The sequence below is a fragment of the Nicotiana sylvestris genome, chromosome 7 (genome assembly GCF_000393655.2).
Source record: "Nicotiana sylvestris chromosome 7, ASM39365v2, whole genome shotgun sequence".
In the NCBI taxonomy this organism is placed as follows: domain Eukaryota; kingdom Viridiplantae; phylum Streptophyta; class Magnoliopsida; order Solanales; family Solanaceae; genus Nicotiana; species Nicotiana sylvestris.
This window is the reverse complement of record NC_091063.1, coordinates 44,025,188-44,043,844: the sequence shown is the minus strand read 5'-3', so window position 1 is coordinate 44,043,844 and position 18,657 is coordinate 44,025,188. Positions and strand designations below refer to the sequence as shown.

Here is an 18,657-nt window from a genome sequence, read left to right as displayed (position 1 = left end):
ACACAACATAATATGTGGAAGATACCGGGTGCACTAATGCATGCAGTAGAATTGATTATCTATATCATTCCCTTTTGAGGTGCGGCTCTTCTCCGGATCATGCTTGAAAGCGATGCTTTCTGCATCAGGTTGCCCTTGCATGCACGCTTACTATTTCTGACTCGAGCTATGTTTATATCATGAGAATTGTTTAAAAATATACATTTATACTAAGTTTGAACCTATATATTGTTTATAAGATGTTGTGGATCAATGATATACATCAATGATTCAAAAATTATAGAACCATCAACTAATTTTTCCAATAGGGCACTGAAGGAAAATAAGGAAATAATTAATGGAGGAAAGTTGTCCATATTTGCTATAGCGTCCTGTATTTTGAATGCAAGCGGCATAAACACACAAGTCAAGATATAGGTATAATACATCCTTTAATATTGGATCACAAAGTATTAAAATTGAAATTTTAATCCTTGTTCTATTGGTTTAGCCATTGCTACCAAGAGGGCAAAGGCAATGACAGGGACAGATTCAAGTTTTGAAATTTATGTATTTCTACAACAATCTCAAGTTATAGATATTTATAGTACTAACTGGTTAACAATTAAATATTTATAGATATTTAATAAATTTCGTAGTATATATATAGAATCTAAACAAAAACTATTAGATTCAAGTAAATCCGTAACTGATATTGTAGATCCACCCACAGTAACAAGATATCAACCCTGAGGAAATGACAAGAATATAACGAGATAAGGTGATTTGTTTACAACTAAATTCTTTATTATCTTCACGCTAATATTATTGAAACCGTTTGTTTAAATTTAAATCAAAAGAAGCACATAAATATTAAGTATGTAAAGGTTATTGTTTCTTACAGAATCTCATTATAGATACTATCATGCTCAACGCCTCAACCATAAGCGATAAAGCAGCATAATAATTTCTAGAGAAAATATTGTTTTCAAATAATTGTCAACCTATGCTGAAAAGAATATTGTTTTCAAATACTTCTAGAACAAAGGACGCTTGTTTTATGTTAAAAGACCCCAAAAACCCGAGTTTTTACGTTGGGCCAAGCAATATGCAAGTAGGCGTTTGGACAAACATAATTTTTAAAAGAAAAAAAATAGTATTTGAAGTAAATTAGAAAATAGTATTTGAAATTTAAAATTATGGTTGGACATGCATTTCACTTGAATAAAATATTATAATTTTGTGAGTTAGAATTTTTTTTGAAAAAGTGGTCACTTCTTAGTTTTTGAAAAACTCATTTTTAAAAAATACGAAAAACTTATAAATTTTCGTGGACAAATATTTTTTTTTTTTAAAAATCTATGGACAATTTAATAGTAACAGAAAGCTATAGTACATCTAAGCAAATAATTCCAATAAAGAAGTTGGACCTACTCGCATTTGACAAGTCTAAGGCACAATAAACAAGATCAACTTAAAAATATAAAAAGAAACAAACCAGTAATTAATTAACAAGCCACTATCCCCGAATGGGCCCCATCCGGCGCAAATTCGGAGTAGTCGGGGCGAAAAAAAAAAGAAACTGGGGAGAAAAAGTCAATACTCAGGAATTGGAATGTCCCCATCTGAAGGTGGTGCAAGAATCCATTCTCCATCTTCATCACAAACCACCCCTTTATTCTTCTCAACCCACTAAGATCCAGGAATCAATATCTCATCTTTCAATATAGAACTTGACTTATTTACTAAAGCCATACTTCTCTTCACTTTCATCTCAAACTCTTCATTTTCCCCATTCCAACCTGCTACAATATGCAACATTGCCTGCAAATTATGCCAATCACTTGGATTTTTCGTATCCTTTAAACTTGGAGATTTTCTAGTATCAATTACTAGCTCAATCCCTGAATTAACATACCCTAACAAAGAACTTGGATAATGAGTAATAAGATCAATCTTGTTTTTAACATGCAAGATTTTCAAATTTGGAAACTCCTTAAGCTTTTCATTAAAAGCCTGGTTCCCTACTTGTGGACTACCAAAAATAATAGCCGAAATTGGAATATCAGTCACCCCGTTTTCAACAAGATCAAAAGATGCTAAAATTGATAAACTAGCACCAAGACTATGTCCTGTAAAAGTTATACTCAAATTCTCATCCTTATATTTTTCTCTTAAATCTTCAATCATAGTCTGAAGCTGTGCTCTAGCACTTAATCTCGTAAATGGCGAATTTGGGTCACTTGAAACGTAAATCTTGAGCCACCCATTCATTACTTTAGGCGCGTTTTCATCATCATCGTCGACGTTACCTCCATCATCTGATTCAGCTTTATTTAGCGATTTGGGATGAAGCAAAGGACCAGCAGATTCTGGGTTAGCACCAAGAACATTAATCCATTCATAATTCCTCGTTGTACCACGAAAAGCTATATAAATTTCTCTACGACCCAGATTTTCACTAACTTCATCATTTGTTACAGCTATATAGCCAATCCAATTAGACTCACGATCCCAAGATTCACGAGACAGAGAGTGAAGGAAAAGTGCTTTATGTGCACCAACACGAGCAGTGGCATAAAGGAAACTGTAGACTTTGTAATCTGAAGCCGATTCGAACATGACTTTGTGGAAAAAATGAATTTTTGCCGTAGCGGCTACTGCCGCAATACTTGGAGTTTAGGTCATTGTTGAAAGCGTCGTAAGTTGCTTGACAAAAGTCGCCGCACCGGAGAATCAGTCGCCGGAGATGGAGGTTTAATGGATCAAGAAGATTTTCCCAGTTGTTGCTTCCTAATAATTCATGCCATGTTGGTTCTGTCCCCATTTTGTTGTATTAAGAAATGATGATAAGATTACTTTGTTTTGTGGTGAGAATTTTGATCAAAATTTTTTGTGCTGAGCTATAGCTAAGAGCCTAAGGCTAATAATGACAGGAGAGATTATTATTGAAGAAAAGACGCTGTCTTTCCTTATTTTAATCAAATTGGTAGTACGTAATAATGAATTTTTTTAATAGCCACGTTATGAACCAAGATAACGTAGGGGGCATAATGGGTTAGAATTGAAATATTATATACACGTTTTTTTCCACACCTCAATGAACAATAATTTTTTTTAATCTTTCACTTGGTGATAGAGGTGATAAAAGCATAGTAAAGTTGATTTTTAACTGATTTTATTGTAAAGAATAAAATTTGAGACTGAATAAGAGCTATGGATAACAACATAGATATACACTGTCGTTTCCATGGTCTTCCTTTCTTTTCATATAACGATAAAATTAGTTGGTGTAGCCACTTTTCAGCCCTGCTATTAGGGCTTGGCCATCTTTTACATTGTAATGGAAAAGTCCAAAAACTTTAATAGCCCATCTAAAAATGGTTATGAATGGTTATTTAACCATTTTTAATGGATATTCTGTGCATACAGAATAGTACTCTGTATTATTAAGGGCACTATTATTGCTTCTAGAGACTTTGACTAAGATTGGTGCGTCATTTGCTGCAATGGTTCTGCCGACGTTTCAGTTGGAAGAGTTTACCACCTAATTTGGATGATTAATTAAATAATAATTCAGGATTCGGTACTCGTTGTGTGATAAGACTGGCCAAAATTTCCTTGTGAATTTTCTATCTTTAGCGTGGATGTCTTGCCTTTGATAAAACTGAGAAATTGAGTAATTAGCATCTGTACCGATGAGCATACCTTCGGCCGCTTAAATAATACTCTCCTGTCGTGGTCCATTTATTTAATTTTCAGATTTAGAATCTTTAAGTTTACTAAAATAAAATTTATATATTTAAAAGTTGCATATAAAATACTATAAGTCATAATAATTAACAATGCAAAATACTTAAAAGACGTACAAAAAATTATGACGAAAGAAAAATTACGCACCTATTACTTTGATGCATACATCAAGACTGAAGAAATATTCTCCCGAAGAAAAAAAAAACATATATACTTAGTGTATATGCCAATCACATTTATTTTCAACATTAACCCTGATTATAAGCTTAAACTCATAATTACTTATGTTCTTCTTTTCTCTCGAGATATTTAAATCATATCATTTTAATTTCAGCAACTTATTTTCAACTTAAAATTGAAAGTGAAAAAAAAGTTGAAAATTGAAGTGTGCCTTATTTCTATGTTCTAGCTAGACCCCGTTGTAGGCATGTAAAAATTTATTGAATTCAAATTCAATAAATAATTTGGATTATATTTTAAATATATTAGTCCGAATAAATATTTTGGGCTAATATAATTGGATTAATTGTATAAGTCCAATATTATTGGGCTACCCCATTTAATTGGGCCACAAATGATGAGCCCACCTCATTAAGCCCAAGATGTCATCTTCCTAGATGCCCAGTTTGGTGTCATGTGTCAAATGGCGTGGCGCGCCAAGTCAAATGGAAAAGACAATAGGACCATGCCATGTGTCAAAATGACAAGGCATGCCAAGTCATATTAAAGGGCCAATGAAATCGTGTCACGTATGCAAGTGACATGTTCTGACCAATCAAATGCGGCCATGTCACACTTCAATTTGATTGGTCGGAAAGAGTTTGTTCTTATCACAACTCCTCCCTTCCACAACTATAAATAGTGGTCTTCATAACTCAGAAAAGAGACCAGAAGTCATAACAAGAAGCAAGAGAGAGCTCGTGGATCAAACGCCGCAAATTTCTCTATAAGTTTCAAGCTTCAAGCAATCAAGTTCAAGTTCAAGAAATCAAGTCCAAGCTCAAAAACGAAGAACAAATCAAGTTCAAGCTCAAGAACGAAGAATAAATCAAGTCCAAGCTCAAGAACAATTCAAGTATTCAAGATCAAGAACGAAGTCAAACCAAATACAAGGTGTTCAAGATCAAGGCTACTTGTTCGTGATACAATTCGTGGCAACAATCAAAGTGTTCGTGACGGATAAATCAAATTCAAATTCAAGATCAAGCTCAAAGGCCCTTGAATTTATACTAGAAAAGTAGAATCAGAGGAATCATAGAGATTGTACACTCAAATATTCGAAATAAAATACTACGATTGTTGCAATATTTTCGGTCTTGATTTTATTTTCTCGACGCAATTTATTGTCTACAAATTCTGGCACGCCCAGTGGGACAATCTCTACCTCTCATCTCAACTTTTCAATCACTAAAGTCCGAGAACATTTAAATAGCTTCAAAGAAAATCAATTCCGGTTCAACTTCCACCAAGGCTGGTAACTCCAGGTTCTACGCTGATGTAGAAAGCAACCTCGATATTACCCTTGGAAGCTTCGGACCAGTTACGAGGAGCAATGCAAGCTCTTTAGGACAACAAGCACCCCAAGTGTCGTCCGCATCAACACCTATTTTTGGATCTTCATCCTCAAAAGGAGCAAGATCTTCCACAAATGCATTTGAAGGAGGAAGCGATGTTGCTGAAAAGATCAAGAAAACTCTTGCTCTACTTAACCTCTTTCGGATCCAAGCACTCTGCTGTGAAGGAAGATGATGATGCTTCAAGTGATGGATCCTCCCCACTTACACCACATAGCGTGAGCCAATCAAGGATCAATCTGTGTGAAAATCCATGCTACTCTCCGTCGTCCACGACAATCATGCAAGCCATTGACAAACACTTCATCCATGGAGGAGCAGTTGGCAAACTTGACGGAAGCAATCGCCAGCTTGACCAAATGCATGCAAAATCAAAAGGCCAGAATTGATAAGCTAACAGACAGGGTGGGAATATTGATGGAAGAAGAATCCACCCATGCACCCGGCAAGCTCCAAGAAGTTCTAGAGAGTGACTCTCCCCCAAGACAAGCAGTATCCACTAAGGTTATCCATGTCTTATCTAAAGGGATGATTCCAACCGATCAATTAAAGGAGTTCATTGAAGGAACCATTAAGAACAAATATGAAGTTGCTGCCAAATCCTCCCTTACATATGCAAAGTCGTACACTGCAAGGGTTGATATATTGAAGATGCCTGCTAGCTATCAACCACCAAAGTTTCAACAGTTTGATGGTAAAGGTAACCCAAAGCAACATGTTGCGCACTTCGTGGAGATGTGCAACAATGCTGGGACTTATGGAGATTACCTCATCAAGCAGTTTGTCTGATCGCTAAAAGGAAATATTTTTGACTGGTATGCGGACCTCGAGGCTGGATCTATCGATAACTGGGATCAACTAGAGCAAGAGTTCCTCAATCGTTTTTATAGTACGAGACATACTGTGAGTATGGTAGAACTTACAAATACTCGTCAACGAATGGGGGAACCGGTTATCAACTTTATTAATCGTTGGAGGAACGCAAGCCTCAACTATAAAGACAGGCTAAGTAAAGCTTCAGGCACAGAGATGTGCATCCAAGTCATGCATTGTGGATTGCGCTACATCTTGCAAGGTATCAAGCCTGACACATTTGAAGAACTTGCAACTCGTGCCCATGACATGGAATCGAGCATGGCCTCCACTGGAAATGAAAGTCTGCCCATCTATGAACCTCGCAAAGGGAATGACAAGTAAGAAGTCAGGAAGTGGGGCAAGTTCGTACCCAAGTCTGAAAGAAAAGAAGCTATAAATGTCAACATGTCACCTATGAAGTTCACGACGAAGATGCGCAAGAAGCAAAGTATGAAATCCACTTCTTTTTAAGATAAGCCAAGTGGAAAGTTAACTCTAAAAGAAATGCAAGAGAAAGAGTACCCATTCCTAGATTCTGATGTGCCAGCCATTTTCGAAGAACTCCTCGAGTTAAATCTCATTGAGCTTCCGGAGATGAAGCGACCAAATGAAGCTGGGAAAATGAATGACCCAAATTACTGCAAATATCACTGACTTGTAAGCCACCCTCTGGAGAAGTGCTTTGTATTCAAGGACAAAGTCATGGACTTGGCTCGTGAAAAGAAGATCGTGCTTGAAGATGAGAAAGCAAGCACAATTGCGCAAGCCAAGTCTTTATCACCTTTGGCTCATTCAGTCCGGATGAATTATGTGGTTTTACAGAAAGTAAAGATGAAGAATTACTGGAGAGCGACAAAGCTAAAGTCAATCAACCTGATGATAATGAAGGTTGGACATTGGTGACTCGTTGTAGGCACCACAAAAGGAGCCCACGAAAAGAATCAATAGAACAACCAACAAGGAAAATGATGGTGAAAAGACCAAAGAGATGGAATCCGGTTAAATATTTGAAGAAAGCAAAAGTAGAGGTTCACCATCCTTAAAAGCCACGACATACAGTGACCTTGGAGTAATTCTTACCAAGTTGGTTCCGCACAAAGATTTCCCATGAGGGCATTAATTCCTCTTGTTGCCATGCTGACAAAGGGGAAGAAAAGAGTGATGACCTACCGTTGGCACCATCTTCGGAAAATCCCATCGAGTCCATTCCTCCAAAAGTTAATGCTTGTGAGGAAAAGGTTACGTTCACAAATGACAATCTTTTACTAGGTGACACTCCTCATAACCACCCATTGTACCTAGTTGGCTATATGTGCGATGAAAGGGTAGAACAAATTTTGGTTGATGGAGGATCCTCAGTGAACATTTTGCCAATCCACACTATGAAACAACTTGGTATTCCCATGAACGAACTCTCAGAAAGTCGTGTGATGATCCAAGGATTCAACCAAGGGGGGCAAAGAGCCATAGGCGCGATCTGGCTGGGAATCACCATTGAAGATATGCAATCAAGTGCATGGTTGCATATGATCGATGCGAAGACTTCATACAATGTTTTGCTTGGGAGGCCTTGGATACATGAGAATAAAGTAGTTCCATCTACCTACCATCAATGTTTAAAATACTACGAGGGTGAAGTCGAGAGGTTTGTTGATGATGAGCCATTTACTGAGGCAGAGTCACACTTCGCCGATGCAAAGTTCTACTTGAAGAACCGCATTGTGAAGGATCTAAAAGTTGATGATGGCATGAAAGGCAAGAATGACGAGCCTATGACTAAAAGAGCTGAGGTGACTATCGGTAAAGCCAAAGTTGTTACTGAAGAGGTACAACCCGACGTGAATAAATCTCATAGAGGGGATATTGCATCTTATGGCAAGAAAGTAAGTCTTAATCTCCAATATGTCCCTAAAAGGGAGAAAGACAAGGGCAAATCATCTAATCTTCAAACCAACACGCTGAAGGAGTTAACTCTTCCGGTAAAATGAATTGAGGCAGTAAAGTTGCCCTCGAAGCCGCTTGCAGGGTTTGTAGCCTAAAATCGTTTGCAGAATGTGGCACTCCCAACAAAACGAACAGATGAAGGTTTTGATCCTAACACTTACAAGCTATTTGCGAAAGCTGGATACAATCCCGACGAGCCATCAAAGTTAGGGAAGCTCCCATCAGAAGTTGCAATGAGGCAACCACGTGAAGGTTTGGGATACAAGCAACCGTCATCAGTGCGCATTTCCATAAGAAGGACGAGTAGCAATTATATCATTGTAGAAGATGAATTGGCCACTTCTAACAAGCCTTCTGTCTTTGATCGACTTGGAAAATTGCCTGTGAGGACCTCCGTGTTTGAAAGATTAGGTCCATTAAAGAAGGGGAACAAGTTCCAGAGAAATTTTCAAAGCATAAGAACACCCGCTTTACCCAAAATCCAGAGATCTCTAAGGATTTCCAAAGTTTTGTTCCTTCTAGAATGAGGCGACAAACAAAACTTGTGGTTTCATGTAAAGAAGTACTGAAGGTAAAGCCATATATTGTGGTCTACACTAAGGAATGTGATGAAGATGAAGAAAGTGTGGGTTCTTCATATCATGTTACTGTACAAGTCGAGAATGGCATTCCATCTTCAATGGAAGATAATGCAGAATTGGATGATGTTTCGCCGTGTTATCACATATCTTTCAACGATGGGGACCCTCAAGAAGATAAAGATGCAAAAGATGCTCCACCTGAACTTGAAGAAGGAGTGAAGATAACAGTTGATGCCTTAAAAGAAGTTATCCTTGGCACCGATGAAGAACCAAGACCCACCTACCTAAGTGTTTTACTAGAAGCTAATGAAGAGATCACTTATATTGAGTTACTTAAAGAGTTCAGGAATGTCTTTGCTTGGAGTTACAAAGAGATGCCTGGATTAGACCCGAAAGTAGCACTCCATCACCTTGTAATAAAAAATGGTGCTCTCCCTGTTAAACAAGCTCAAAGGCGTTTTAGGCCAGACTTGGTTCCCTTGATTGAAACCTAAGTTAACAAACTCATTGAAGCTGGATTTATTCGTGAAGTTAAATACCCAACATGGGTTTCAAGTATTGTCCCTCTAAGGAAGAAAAATGGTCAGATTCGAGTGTGCGTTGACTTTAGGGATCTTAACAATGCATGTCCAAAAGATGAGTTCACACTTCCCATTCTAGAACTGATGATCGATGCTACTACTGGGTATGAGACAATGTCATTTATGGACGGTTCATTAGGCTATAACCAAATTCGTATAGCGCAAAAAGATGAAGAGCTTACTGCATTCCGTACCCCCAAAGGTATTTATTGCTATAAGGTAATGCCTTTTGGCTTAAAAAACGTTGGTGCTACTTACCAAAGGGCTATGCAGAATATTTTTGACGATCTTCTCCACAAGAATGTCAAATGCTATGTTGACCACTTGGTGGTAAAATCAAGAGAGAAAGGCGACCACTTGAAAGACTTGAGAATGGTGTTTGAGTTGCCCCGGAGGTACCAACTTAGGATAAACCCATTGAAATGCATCTTTGCAGTTACTTCCGGAAAGTTCCTTGGTTTCATTTTTCGACATCAAGGGATTGAAATTGATCAAGCCAAAGTAGATGCAATCTGGAAAATGCCTGAGCCTCGAGACATTCACGAATTGAAAAGTCTGTAGGGAAAGTTAGCGTACCTTAGGAGATTTATCTCAAACCTAGCTGGGAGGTGCCAACCATTCAGTCGCCTTATGAAGAAAGGTGTCCCTTTCAAATGGGACCAAGCGTGTAGCAATGCCTTTGAGAGCATTAAATCCTACTTGATGAAGCCTTCTGTTCTGGCAGCCTCTATACTTGGAAAGCCATTGATACTATACATTTCAGCACAAGAGATATCTGTTGGAGCGTTATTGGCCCAAGAAAATAGTGAAGGGAAAGAAAACTCCCTTTACTACTTGAGCAGGATGATGACACCAAACGAGCTGAATTATTCGCCAATTGAAAAGTTGTGTTTGGTGCTAGTCTTCTCAATTCAAAAGTTGAAACACTACTTTCAAGCTCATGTTGTCCGTCTTGTTTCTAAGGCAAATCCCATCAAGTTCGTGATATCAAAACCTGTTCTGAGCGATCGACTAGAGAGATGGTACCTCCATTTTCAATAATTCGAGATTTTGTACATCCCTCAAAAGGCTGTAAAAGGACAAACATTGGTAGACTTTTTGGTAGATCACCCTATACTTGATGATTGGGAGCTAACTGACGAACTACCTGATGAGGACGCCATGGTCATTGAAGTTCAGCCTCTATGGAAGATGTATTTTGATGGTGCTGCACATCGCTGAGGAGCTGGTGCTGGTGTAGTATTTGTCACTTCTCAAGGTGAAATTCTGCCCTACTCTTTTATGTTGACGCAACTCTACTCTAACAATGTTGATGAGTATCAAGCACTAATACTTGGGCCCAAAATGGCTGTCGAAATGAAGTGGTTGCAATTGCAAGTCTTTGGTGACTCTCAGTTAGTATTCAATCAACTTTTAGGTAGTTATGAGGTCAAGAAGCCTGAACTACACCCATATCATGATTACATTAAAAAGTTAATGGGGTGGCTCAGTGATGTGACTATTCAACATGTGCCAAGGAAAGAAAATAAGAAGGCGGATGCTTTAGCTGCCATAGCTTCATCTTTAACCCTGTCTGATCAAGCGCAAGTTACTGTCTGCCAAAAATGGGTAGTACCGCTGCCAAATGAGGCTGAAGGTGACGAAAATGAACTCAAGCATCTTGTCGTTGTTTCTGAAGTCGAGAAAGAAGAATGGAGATAACCCATTATTGACTACTTGTGTTATGTGATACTTCTAGAAAATCCGCGGAGAAGAACTGAAATCCGTCGTCGTGCACCTCGCTTACTTTACTACAAATATACCCTATACAGAAGATCATTCGAGGGAGTACTCTTGCGATACTTAGGGGAAGATGAAGCACTCCAAGCTTTGCAATAAACGCATTCTAGGGTATGTGGGTCACACTAGTCTGGATCAAAGCTTCACTTCCATATTAAAAGGATGAGATACTATTGACCAACGATGGTAAAAGATTGCTTGGACTATGCTCGAAGATGCAAGGCTTGTCAATTCCATGCAAATTTTATTCATCAACCTCCTGAAGTGTTGCACCCGACTGTTGCATCCTGACCGTTTGACGCTTGGGGATTGGATATTGTTGGACCACTGCCAAAGTCCTATGGTGGGCGCCTATACATCTTGGCTACAACTGACTACTTCTCAAAATGGGCTAAGTTGTTGCTCTTAAGGAAGTAAAGAAGGAAAATGTTGCAAGTTTCATCCTAGTAAACATTATTTATCGCTTTGGCATTCCTCGTTACATAATAACGGATAATGGAAAGCCACTCGATAATAGGCTAATGAACGAGATTTATGATCTATTTGGCTTCAAGCAACGTAACTCTTCGATGTACAATGCTACCGCCAATGGTCTAGCCGAGGCATTCAACAAGACTCTATGCAACTTGTTAAAGAAAGTCGTCTCCAAATCCAAACGAGATTGGAATGACCGTATGGATAAAGCTCTATGGGCATATAGGACGACTCACCACATACCAACACAGGTGACTCCTTATTCACTCATTTATAAAGTTGAAGCTGTCTTGTCACTTGAGCGTCAAATACCTTCATTACGATTGGCTATTTAAAAAGGGATCACTGATGAAGAAAATGCCCGACTTTGATTAGCAGAGCTAAAGGCTCTTGATGAGAAGAGGTTGGAATCTCAACAGAGTCTTGAATGTTATCAAGCTCGATTATCTCGCGCCTTCAATAAAAGAGTTCGCCCGAGATCCTTTCAAGTAGAAGATCAAGTCCTTGCCATACGAAGACCCATAATTACTTCCCATAAACTTGTAGGGAAATTCACTTCAAAATGGGATAGGCCATATGTCATACAAGAAACTTACTCAAGTAGGGCTTACAAGCTGGTTAATGCAGATGGCATGAGAATCGGCCCTATCAATGGCAAGTTTTTGAAGAAGTATTATCTTTGAAGTTGCAATGCTCCTTGACGCACGAGCCTAAACTGCATGTTGCTACACTCTTGTCTCGAATGAGTCTAAACTGTGTATGGCCCCTACGATTAAAAAAAAGAGTCTGCTAGGTTGAAAACTTCGAAAGAGGCGGCCTAGGCAAAAGTGAGGACATAAAAAAATAAAAAATTACCTAGTCTGAACTACGGTATGACTTGATCCTCTTCACCGAGGTACATAGGCAGCTTAGAGTTTCATTCTAAGTTCAGTCGCATAAGTTCAAAAGATACATAGTGCCCCAATTGTTGTCCGAGTGAAGCATGAAGGAATGTGAAATCAAGCTGAAATGCCATCCTCCTGTTGAACTTTGATCTCATTTGATATAAAGGGGGCAAGCTTTCATGGTAAATTGGTGTCTTCAATGGAACTATTATAGTCTTTTAGGAGACTACCAAGTATTTGCAATGAAGCCTGGTGATTCATTATGCCTTCAAGTTCGCCAAACCTTCAAATTTTTGGTCTTCAAGTTGAAGTCTGTAAATCCGCCAGTCTTTAAGTTGAAGTATTCAAGCCCTCTAAGTCCATCGGCCTTCAAGTTGAAGTCCTTAAGTTCACCAGAATTCAAGTTGAGTGGTTTAAGCCCTCGAAGTCTCCAAGTTGAAATCTTCAAGTCTGTCGGTCTTCAAGTTGAAGTTTTCATGTTCGCCACCCTTCAAGTTGAGATGTCTAAGCCCTCCAGGTTTCCAAGTTGAAGTCTTCAAGTTGAGGTCCTCAAACTCATCAGTCTTCAAGTGGAAGTATTTGAGCCCTCAAATTTTTTAGATTGAAAGAACAAAGTCCGCCGAATCTTCAAGTTTGTCGGTCTTCAAGTTTAAGTCTGCAAAGTCCGCTGAATCTTCAAAGTTTTCCAAATGTCCGAATCTTCAAAGTTTTCCAAGTGTTCAAGTCGACGTCATCAAGTCCATGAAGTCTTCGAGTTGAAGCTTTATAACTTTCCAATCTTAAGGTGGACATATGAGTCCCTTTCTACCTTAAGTTGGCCTCTTCGTGGGTTTGTCCTTAAAAGGAACTATAACTTTCCAATCTTAAGGTGGACATATGAGTTCTTTTGCACCTTAAGTTGGTCTCTTCATGGGTTTGTCCTTAAGGTGGACATATAAGTCCATTTGCACCTTAAGTTGACATCTTCGTAGGTTTACCCTTAAAAGGAACTTTAATTTCCCAATCTTAAGGTGGACGTTAAGTCCTTTTTCACCTTAAGTTGTCCTCTTCATGGATTTGATCCTTCTATATGTTGATGTGGATTTGTCCATCTATATGGTGATGCGAATTTATCCGTCTATATGTTGATGCGGATTCGTCCATCTATATGTTGATATAGTTCTATATGTTGATGTGAATGTGTCCATCTATATGTTGATGCGGATTTGTCCGTTTATATGTTGATCTAGATTTGTCCATATATATGTTGATATGGATTTCTCCATCTATATATTGAGGTGGATGTGTCCGTCTTTATGATGATGTGGATTTGTCCATCTATATGTTGATGTGGATGTGTCCATCTATATGGTGATACGGATTTGTCCATCTATATGGTGATGTGAATTTGTCCGTCTATATGTTGATATAAATTTGTCCATCTATACGGTGATGTGGATTTGTCCGTCTATATGTTGATATGAATTTGTATGTCTATATGTTGATGTGAATTTGTCCATCTATATGGCGTTGTGAATTTGTCCGTCTATATGTTGATGCGGATTTGTCCGTCTATATGTTGTTGTGGATTTGTCCGTCTATATATTGAGGTAATTTGTCCGTCTATATGGTGATGTGAATTTTTGCCTATATATTGAGATGTATTTGTCCTTCTATATGTTGCGACGAATTTGTCCTTCTATAAGTTGTTGTAGATTTGATCATCTATATGCCTTGATGAATTATATGGGACGTCATAGAGTTGCCCGTCAACTTGGCACTCAACGACTTTTCTTCTCTTGGCGTCAACTTGGCACTCAACGACTTTTCTTCTCTTGGCCTACAAAAAAAAAAGAGAAAGAGAACAAATATGCAAAAAAAATAATGATGACGGTCGATACCAACTGAATGAAAGGCACAAGGATATTTATAGAGTGAGTGATATAATTATTAGAAAATTAATAACGATGTGGGACTGCACATTATTAGAGTTCAAGAGGAACTAGGTATCCAAATTCAATTGGAGAAAGAATCATTGTACGAGTTTGAAGGAGCCGACAGTAGTAGGAGTCCTCGCAACCAAATCCAATATTTGTTTGGTTTAGTAATATATGGTGATTTGCTTTGTTCCTTCAACGGCTTATCTCCAAATCAAGTCCATTGCATGACACGTGGAGAGCAAGTTCTTATTTGAATTAGATTTATTAATAAAATATGGCTATGGGATCAAGAACAAAAAAGAGCATTTGTTTGGAAAAGAAAATTCCACTTGATCTTATGTGGTCAAAGATTGTGAGCTTAAGTTGGAGTCTTCATGGTTACTGGACATTTAACAGGAAAACGACATATGTTGAGAATGAACGTATTTTACAAATACACAAACCCTCCATAAAGAAATGTTGGAAAGTGTAAAGTTTGATAGCTTTTGTCATTTGGTGGGCAGATTGCAATTGGCTCAAGCACTCAATTATAAATACTTCAAACCTTGTCTTTGAAATTCAAGAAGTCAACATCTAGACAAGTTTTGAAGTAGGGGGCATTTGTAGGCATGTAAAAATTTATTGAATTCAAATTCAATAAATAATTTGGATTATATTTTAAATATATTAGTCCGAATAAATATTTGGGGCTAATATAATTAGATTAATTGTATAAGTCCAATATTATTGGGCTAGACCATTTAATTGGGCCACAAATGATGAGCCCACCTCATTAAGCCCAAGATGTCATCTTCCTAAAGGCCCAGTTTGGTGCCACGTGTCAAATGACGTGGGCCACCAAGTCAAATGGAAAAGTCAATAGGACCATGTCACGTGTCAAAATGACAAGGCATGCCAAGTCACATTAAAGGGCTAATGAAATCATGCCACGTGTGCAAGTGACATGTTCTGGCCAATCAAATGCGGCCATGTCACACTTCAATTTGATTGGTCGGAAAGAGTTTGTTCTTATCACAACTCCTCCCTTCCATAACTATAAATAGGGGTCTTCATAACTCAGAAAAGAGACCAGAAGTTATAACAAGAAACAAGAGAGAGCTAGTGGATCAAACGCAGCAAATTTCTCTACAAGTTTCAAGTTTCAAGCAATCAAGTTCAAGTTCAAGAAATCAAGTTCAAGCTCAAGAACGAAGAACAATTCAAGTATTCAAGATCAAGAACGAAGTCAAACCAAATACAAGACGTTCAAGATCAAGGCTACTTGTTTGTGATACAATTCGTGGCAACAATTAAAGTGTTCGCGACGGATAAATCAAATTCAAATTCAAGATCAAGCTCGAAGGCGCTTGAATTTATACTAGAAAAGTAGAATCAGAGTAATCATAGAAATTGTACACTCAGATATTCGAAATAAAATACTACGATTGTTGGGATATTTTCGGTCTTGATTTTATTTTCTCGACGCAATTTACTGTCTACCCGCGAATAAACATTTGTGAACAATTAGGTAGACAAATTTGAGTGTGGTCCTAAGTTAATTACTGGCTTTGATTGTCATTTCATTTTCAACCTACATCTAATTTCTTTTAACGTAAGATGGAAATTCCTTTATCATGTTCGATAAGTGTTCTCCACTAGAAAGCAAATGAAAATTCATTTCTGGCTGAGGATATCAGGAAGACAGGAAGCATCAAGATAATTAGTAATTACTTTAACAATCTAATCGGATATGAAATTTTGTTGTAGAAAGCGTTGCACAGTTGTCATCGTAATGATATTGGTGCATTAGTTTCCTCCTCATCATATATAATACGTAGGATTTTACATTTGCTTCTAAGTAGACTAACCATATAAGAAATATTTATATTGTTTTCATAATTCAACCAATTATAACGGATAACTTATCAGGTAAATACTTATTCGCACTGAATATTTATACTTAACTAAATAATTAATTTAAGAACTAATAAATTTTTGGTAAATAATTTTTTTTATTAATTACCAAGTAATCTTTGTACAGCTCAAAACAAAAACAAAAACAAAAACAAAAAAAGAAAAGAAAAAAGACACCAGCACTAAACTTGGCATCATCTCAACCATTATTGTACCTCCTAAACAACAACATCATCATAAAGCATTTACTAGGCTAACTAAGGGTAAAAATTTAAGCTTTCTAGTTTTTTAGCCAATCGAGCCTACATAGAACCTCTACCGAATATCTCTTGAGCAATTTGTTTGATAACTTGCTCCTCTTACCTTTGCTTATTCTGAAATATCCTTATGTTTCGCTCTTGCCATATATGATATACACATCCAACTATAGCCATTCTGAAAACATCCGCTTTAGCGCTCCTACCCCTCTCATTAACTTCTATCCATGTAATTTCATGTTGCCAGCTCATAGCCTTTCTTGTCAAACCTTGCCATTGTAATAATCTGTTTCATATTCCACTTGAGTACACACAGTTAAAAAATAAATGGTCAATAGTCTCATTAACAACACTACACAGAGGACATACTAGTGTATCAGTCACACCCCAGCTAGCAAGCCTGTCCCTTGTACTGTGCTTAGCATTCTATGAGCTGGCAGGTTAAGTATAAAAGTCCATCTTGGTGCACCATAGTTATTACAAATCAACTTTCTCCATTGAACTTTTTGGTGGACTCCCCTCATTTTCTGGTATATAGCTTTGATAAACCTTTCTAGCTCACTTTGTTTGATTCTAGCACGTTCTAAGTAAAGTTTAGCTTTCAACACCTTTTTGACTATCCAAGATGCTTGTTTCCCCTCTATCCCAAACTTGCTTCCCTTTGAAAGTACATGAGGGGGTGAATTGTTGACTAATTAAGGTCGACTAATATAAGTATTAGTTGACTAACCATAAGACAGAAAGAGTGAAAGCAGTAAAGAGAAATAGTAAGGCATACATGATTTATACTGGTTTGGTACTGTTGTAGTACTTACATCTAGTTTCCCTTGGATCACAAGGGTTCCCTTAAGATCTTTGAACAAAGTTACAATATTGATGTTTTTTTTGCGTTTACCATCAACATACAGAATCAACATTTGAGTTCTAATCAATTGACATAACTTTATTTTGTACTCTAGATCTCTCTATCTTTTGAGACACTGATAACTCATAATTACAGTGTTTGAACTAAGAAGTAGACAGATTTGGAATACAGTTTTTGTAGTTGCGTAGTCTTTTTCTTGAGAGAGCATCCTTCTTATAGAAGAGAAAAGATTCGTTGAGTCCTTTTTGAAATTGGAGGCACATGATCTTTAATTAAGGGATTTGACCCAAGAGGTGCATCTTCGAATCTTGCTCTTTGACTGGCCCAGATTCGAATGTGACCTTCCTTGTCACAGCTGAATTCAATGAGAGATTAATTCGCAAGCGCGATCTTCAAAATTGGAGTGACCATGATTGGCAATCTGAGTTCCCTTGATTGAGGACGAGTCAATCTGCTTCTTGATTTACATTAATACAGTAACTGAATCTTCATTCTTTCCTTATTTTGAATCCAGTAAATCTGCTTCTTCATTGATCATTAATGCAGTAACTGAATATTCATTCTTTCCTTATTTTGAATCCAATAGCAATCTTGCTAAGCATATTCATTCTTTCTTTTTTGTTTGTCCTGAAAATATAACACAAGATAATATTGTCATCATTGAAACTTAAACGTAAACCTATCAATCTCTCCCTTTTTGATGATGACAATCAAGAAGGAGTAAACAAATTTAATTTTTTTTAAGGTACTTCCCCTTTAAGGAGTTGCTCCCCCTGAGCTAGTGCTTCCCTTGAATTGTTCCTATGTTGTGAATGTTGTGCTCATGTCTCCCCCTGAGTGTTTACTCACATTTTTTCTCCCCCTTTGACATCAATCAAAAATGAAAAGTAATATAAAATACAGAAACACAGAGCAATATAATGTACATAGCAAAATGGGTTAGAGTAGTAGAGCCTTCAACAGAGGCTTAAGTTAGTACATACCAAAAAATAATTGTCTAAAGGCCACCATATAAAACAGCAAAAAAGCTTAAGTTGTTTGTCGCAAAAACAACTAGAGATAATTAATGACATCCCAGAAAGTATTTGAGGGTGTTGATCACTTTGGTGCAGAAGGAGCCATAGGAGTTTTCAACATCTTTGACGAGCTTGTCTATCCTTTCAGTCATGGAATTGAAGGCCCTGGTTCTATGTCTTCTTGTAGCTCCTATGTCTATCCGTAGCTTTGCTACGTTTGAACCTGTCTCTTTAGTGACATCTCTGATCTTATCCACTTGTTCTTTAATTCCCACAAGCAGCAGCTTGACTTCATCAAGGTAT

The 18,657-nt window shown here is 37.6% G+C and overlaps 1 protein-coding gene and 1 pseudogene across 1 annotated transcript; one reads left to right on the top strand and one right to left on the bottom strand.

Annotated features, from left to right (window-relative positions):
* Nucleotides 1-1,369: 1,369 nt before the first annotated feature.
* Nucleotides 1,370-2,932, bottom strand: LOC104237144 (phospholipase A1-IIdelta-like; annotated as a pseudogene).
* A 3,313-nt stretch (nt 2,933-6,245) lies between these two features.
* LOC138873059 (uncharacterized) lies at nt 6,246-9,180 on the top strand. Its single transcript, XM_070151493.1, has 5 exons — nt 6,246-6,499; nt 6,958-7,049; nt 7,308-8,140; nt 8,213-8,488; nt 8,677-9,180. The coding sequence occupies exons 1-5, from the start codon at nt 6,246-6,248 to the stop codon at nt 9,178-9,180; spliced, it is 1,959 nt and encodes a 652-aa protein (XP_070007594.1).
* The last annotated feature ends 9,477 nt before the right edge of the window (nt 9,181-18,657 follow it).

What these genes read in the sequence shown, in the direction of transcription:
- LOC138873059 (XM_070151493.1), top strand. Translation starts at nt 6,246, where the DNA reads ATGGGGGAACCGGTTATCAACTTTATTAATCGTTGGAGGAACGCAAGC. An exon ending in TCAACCTGATGATAATGAAG is followed by an intron (nt 7,050 to 7,307) that starts GTTGGACATTGG and finishes ATGCTGACAAAG; the next exon opens with GGGAAGAAAAGAGTGATGAC. An exon ending in TGAAGGAGTTAACTCTTCCG is followed by an intron (nt 8,141 to 8,212) that starts GTAAAATGAATT and finishes AATCGTTTGCAG; the next exon opens with AATGTGGCACTCCCAACAAA.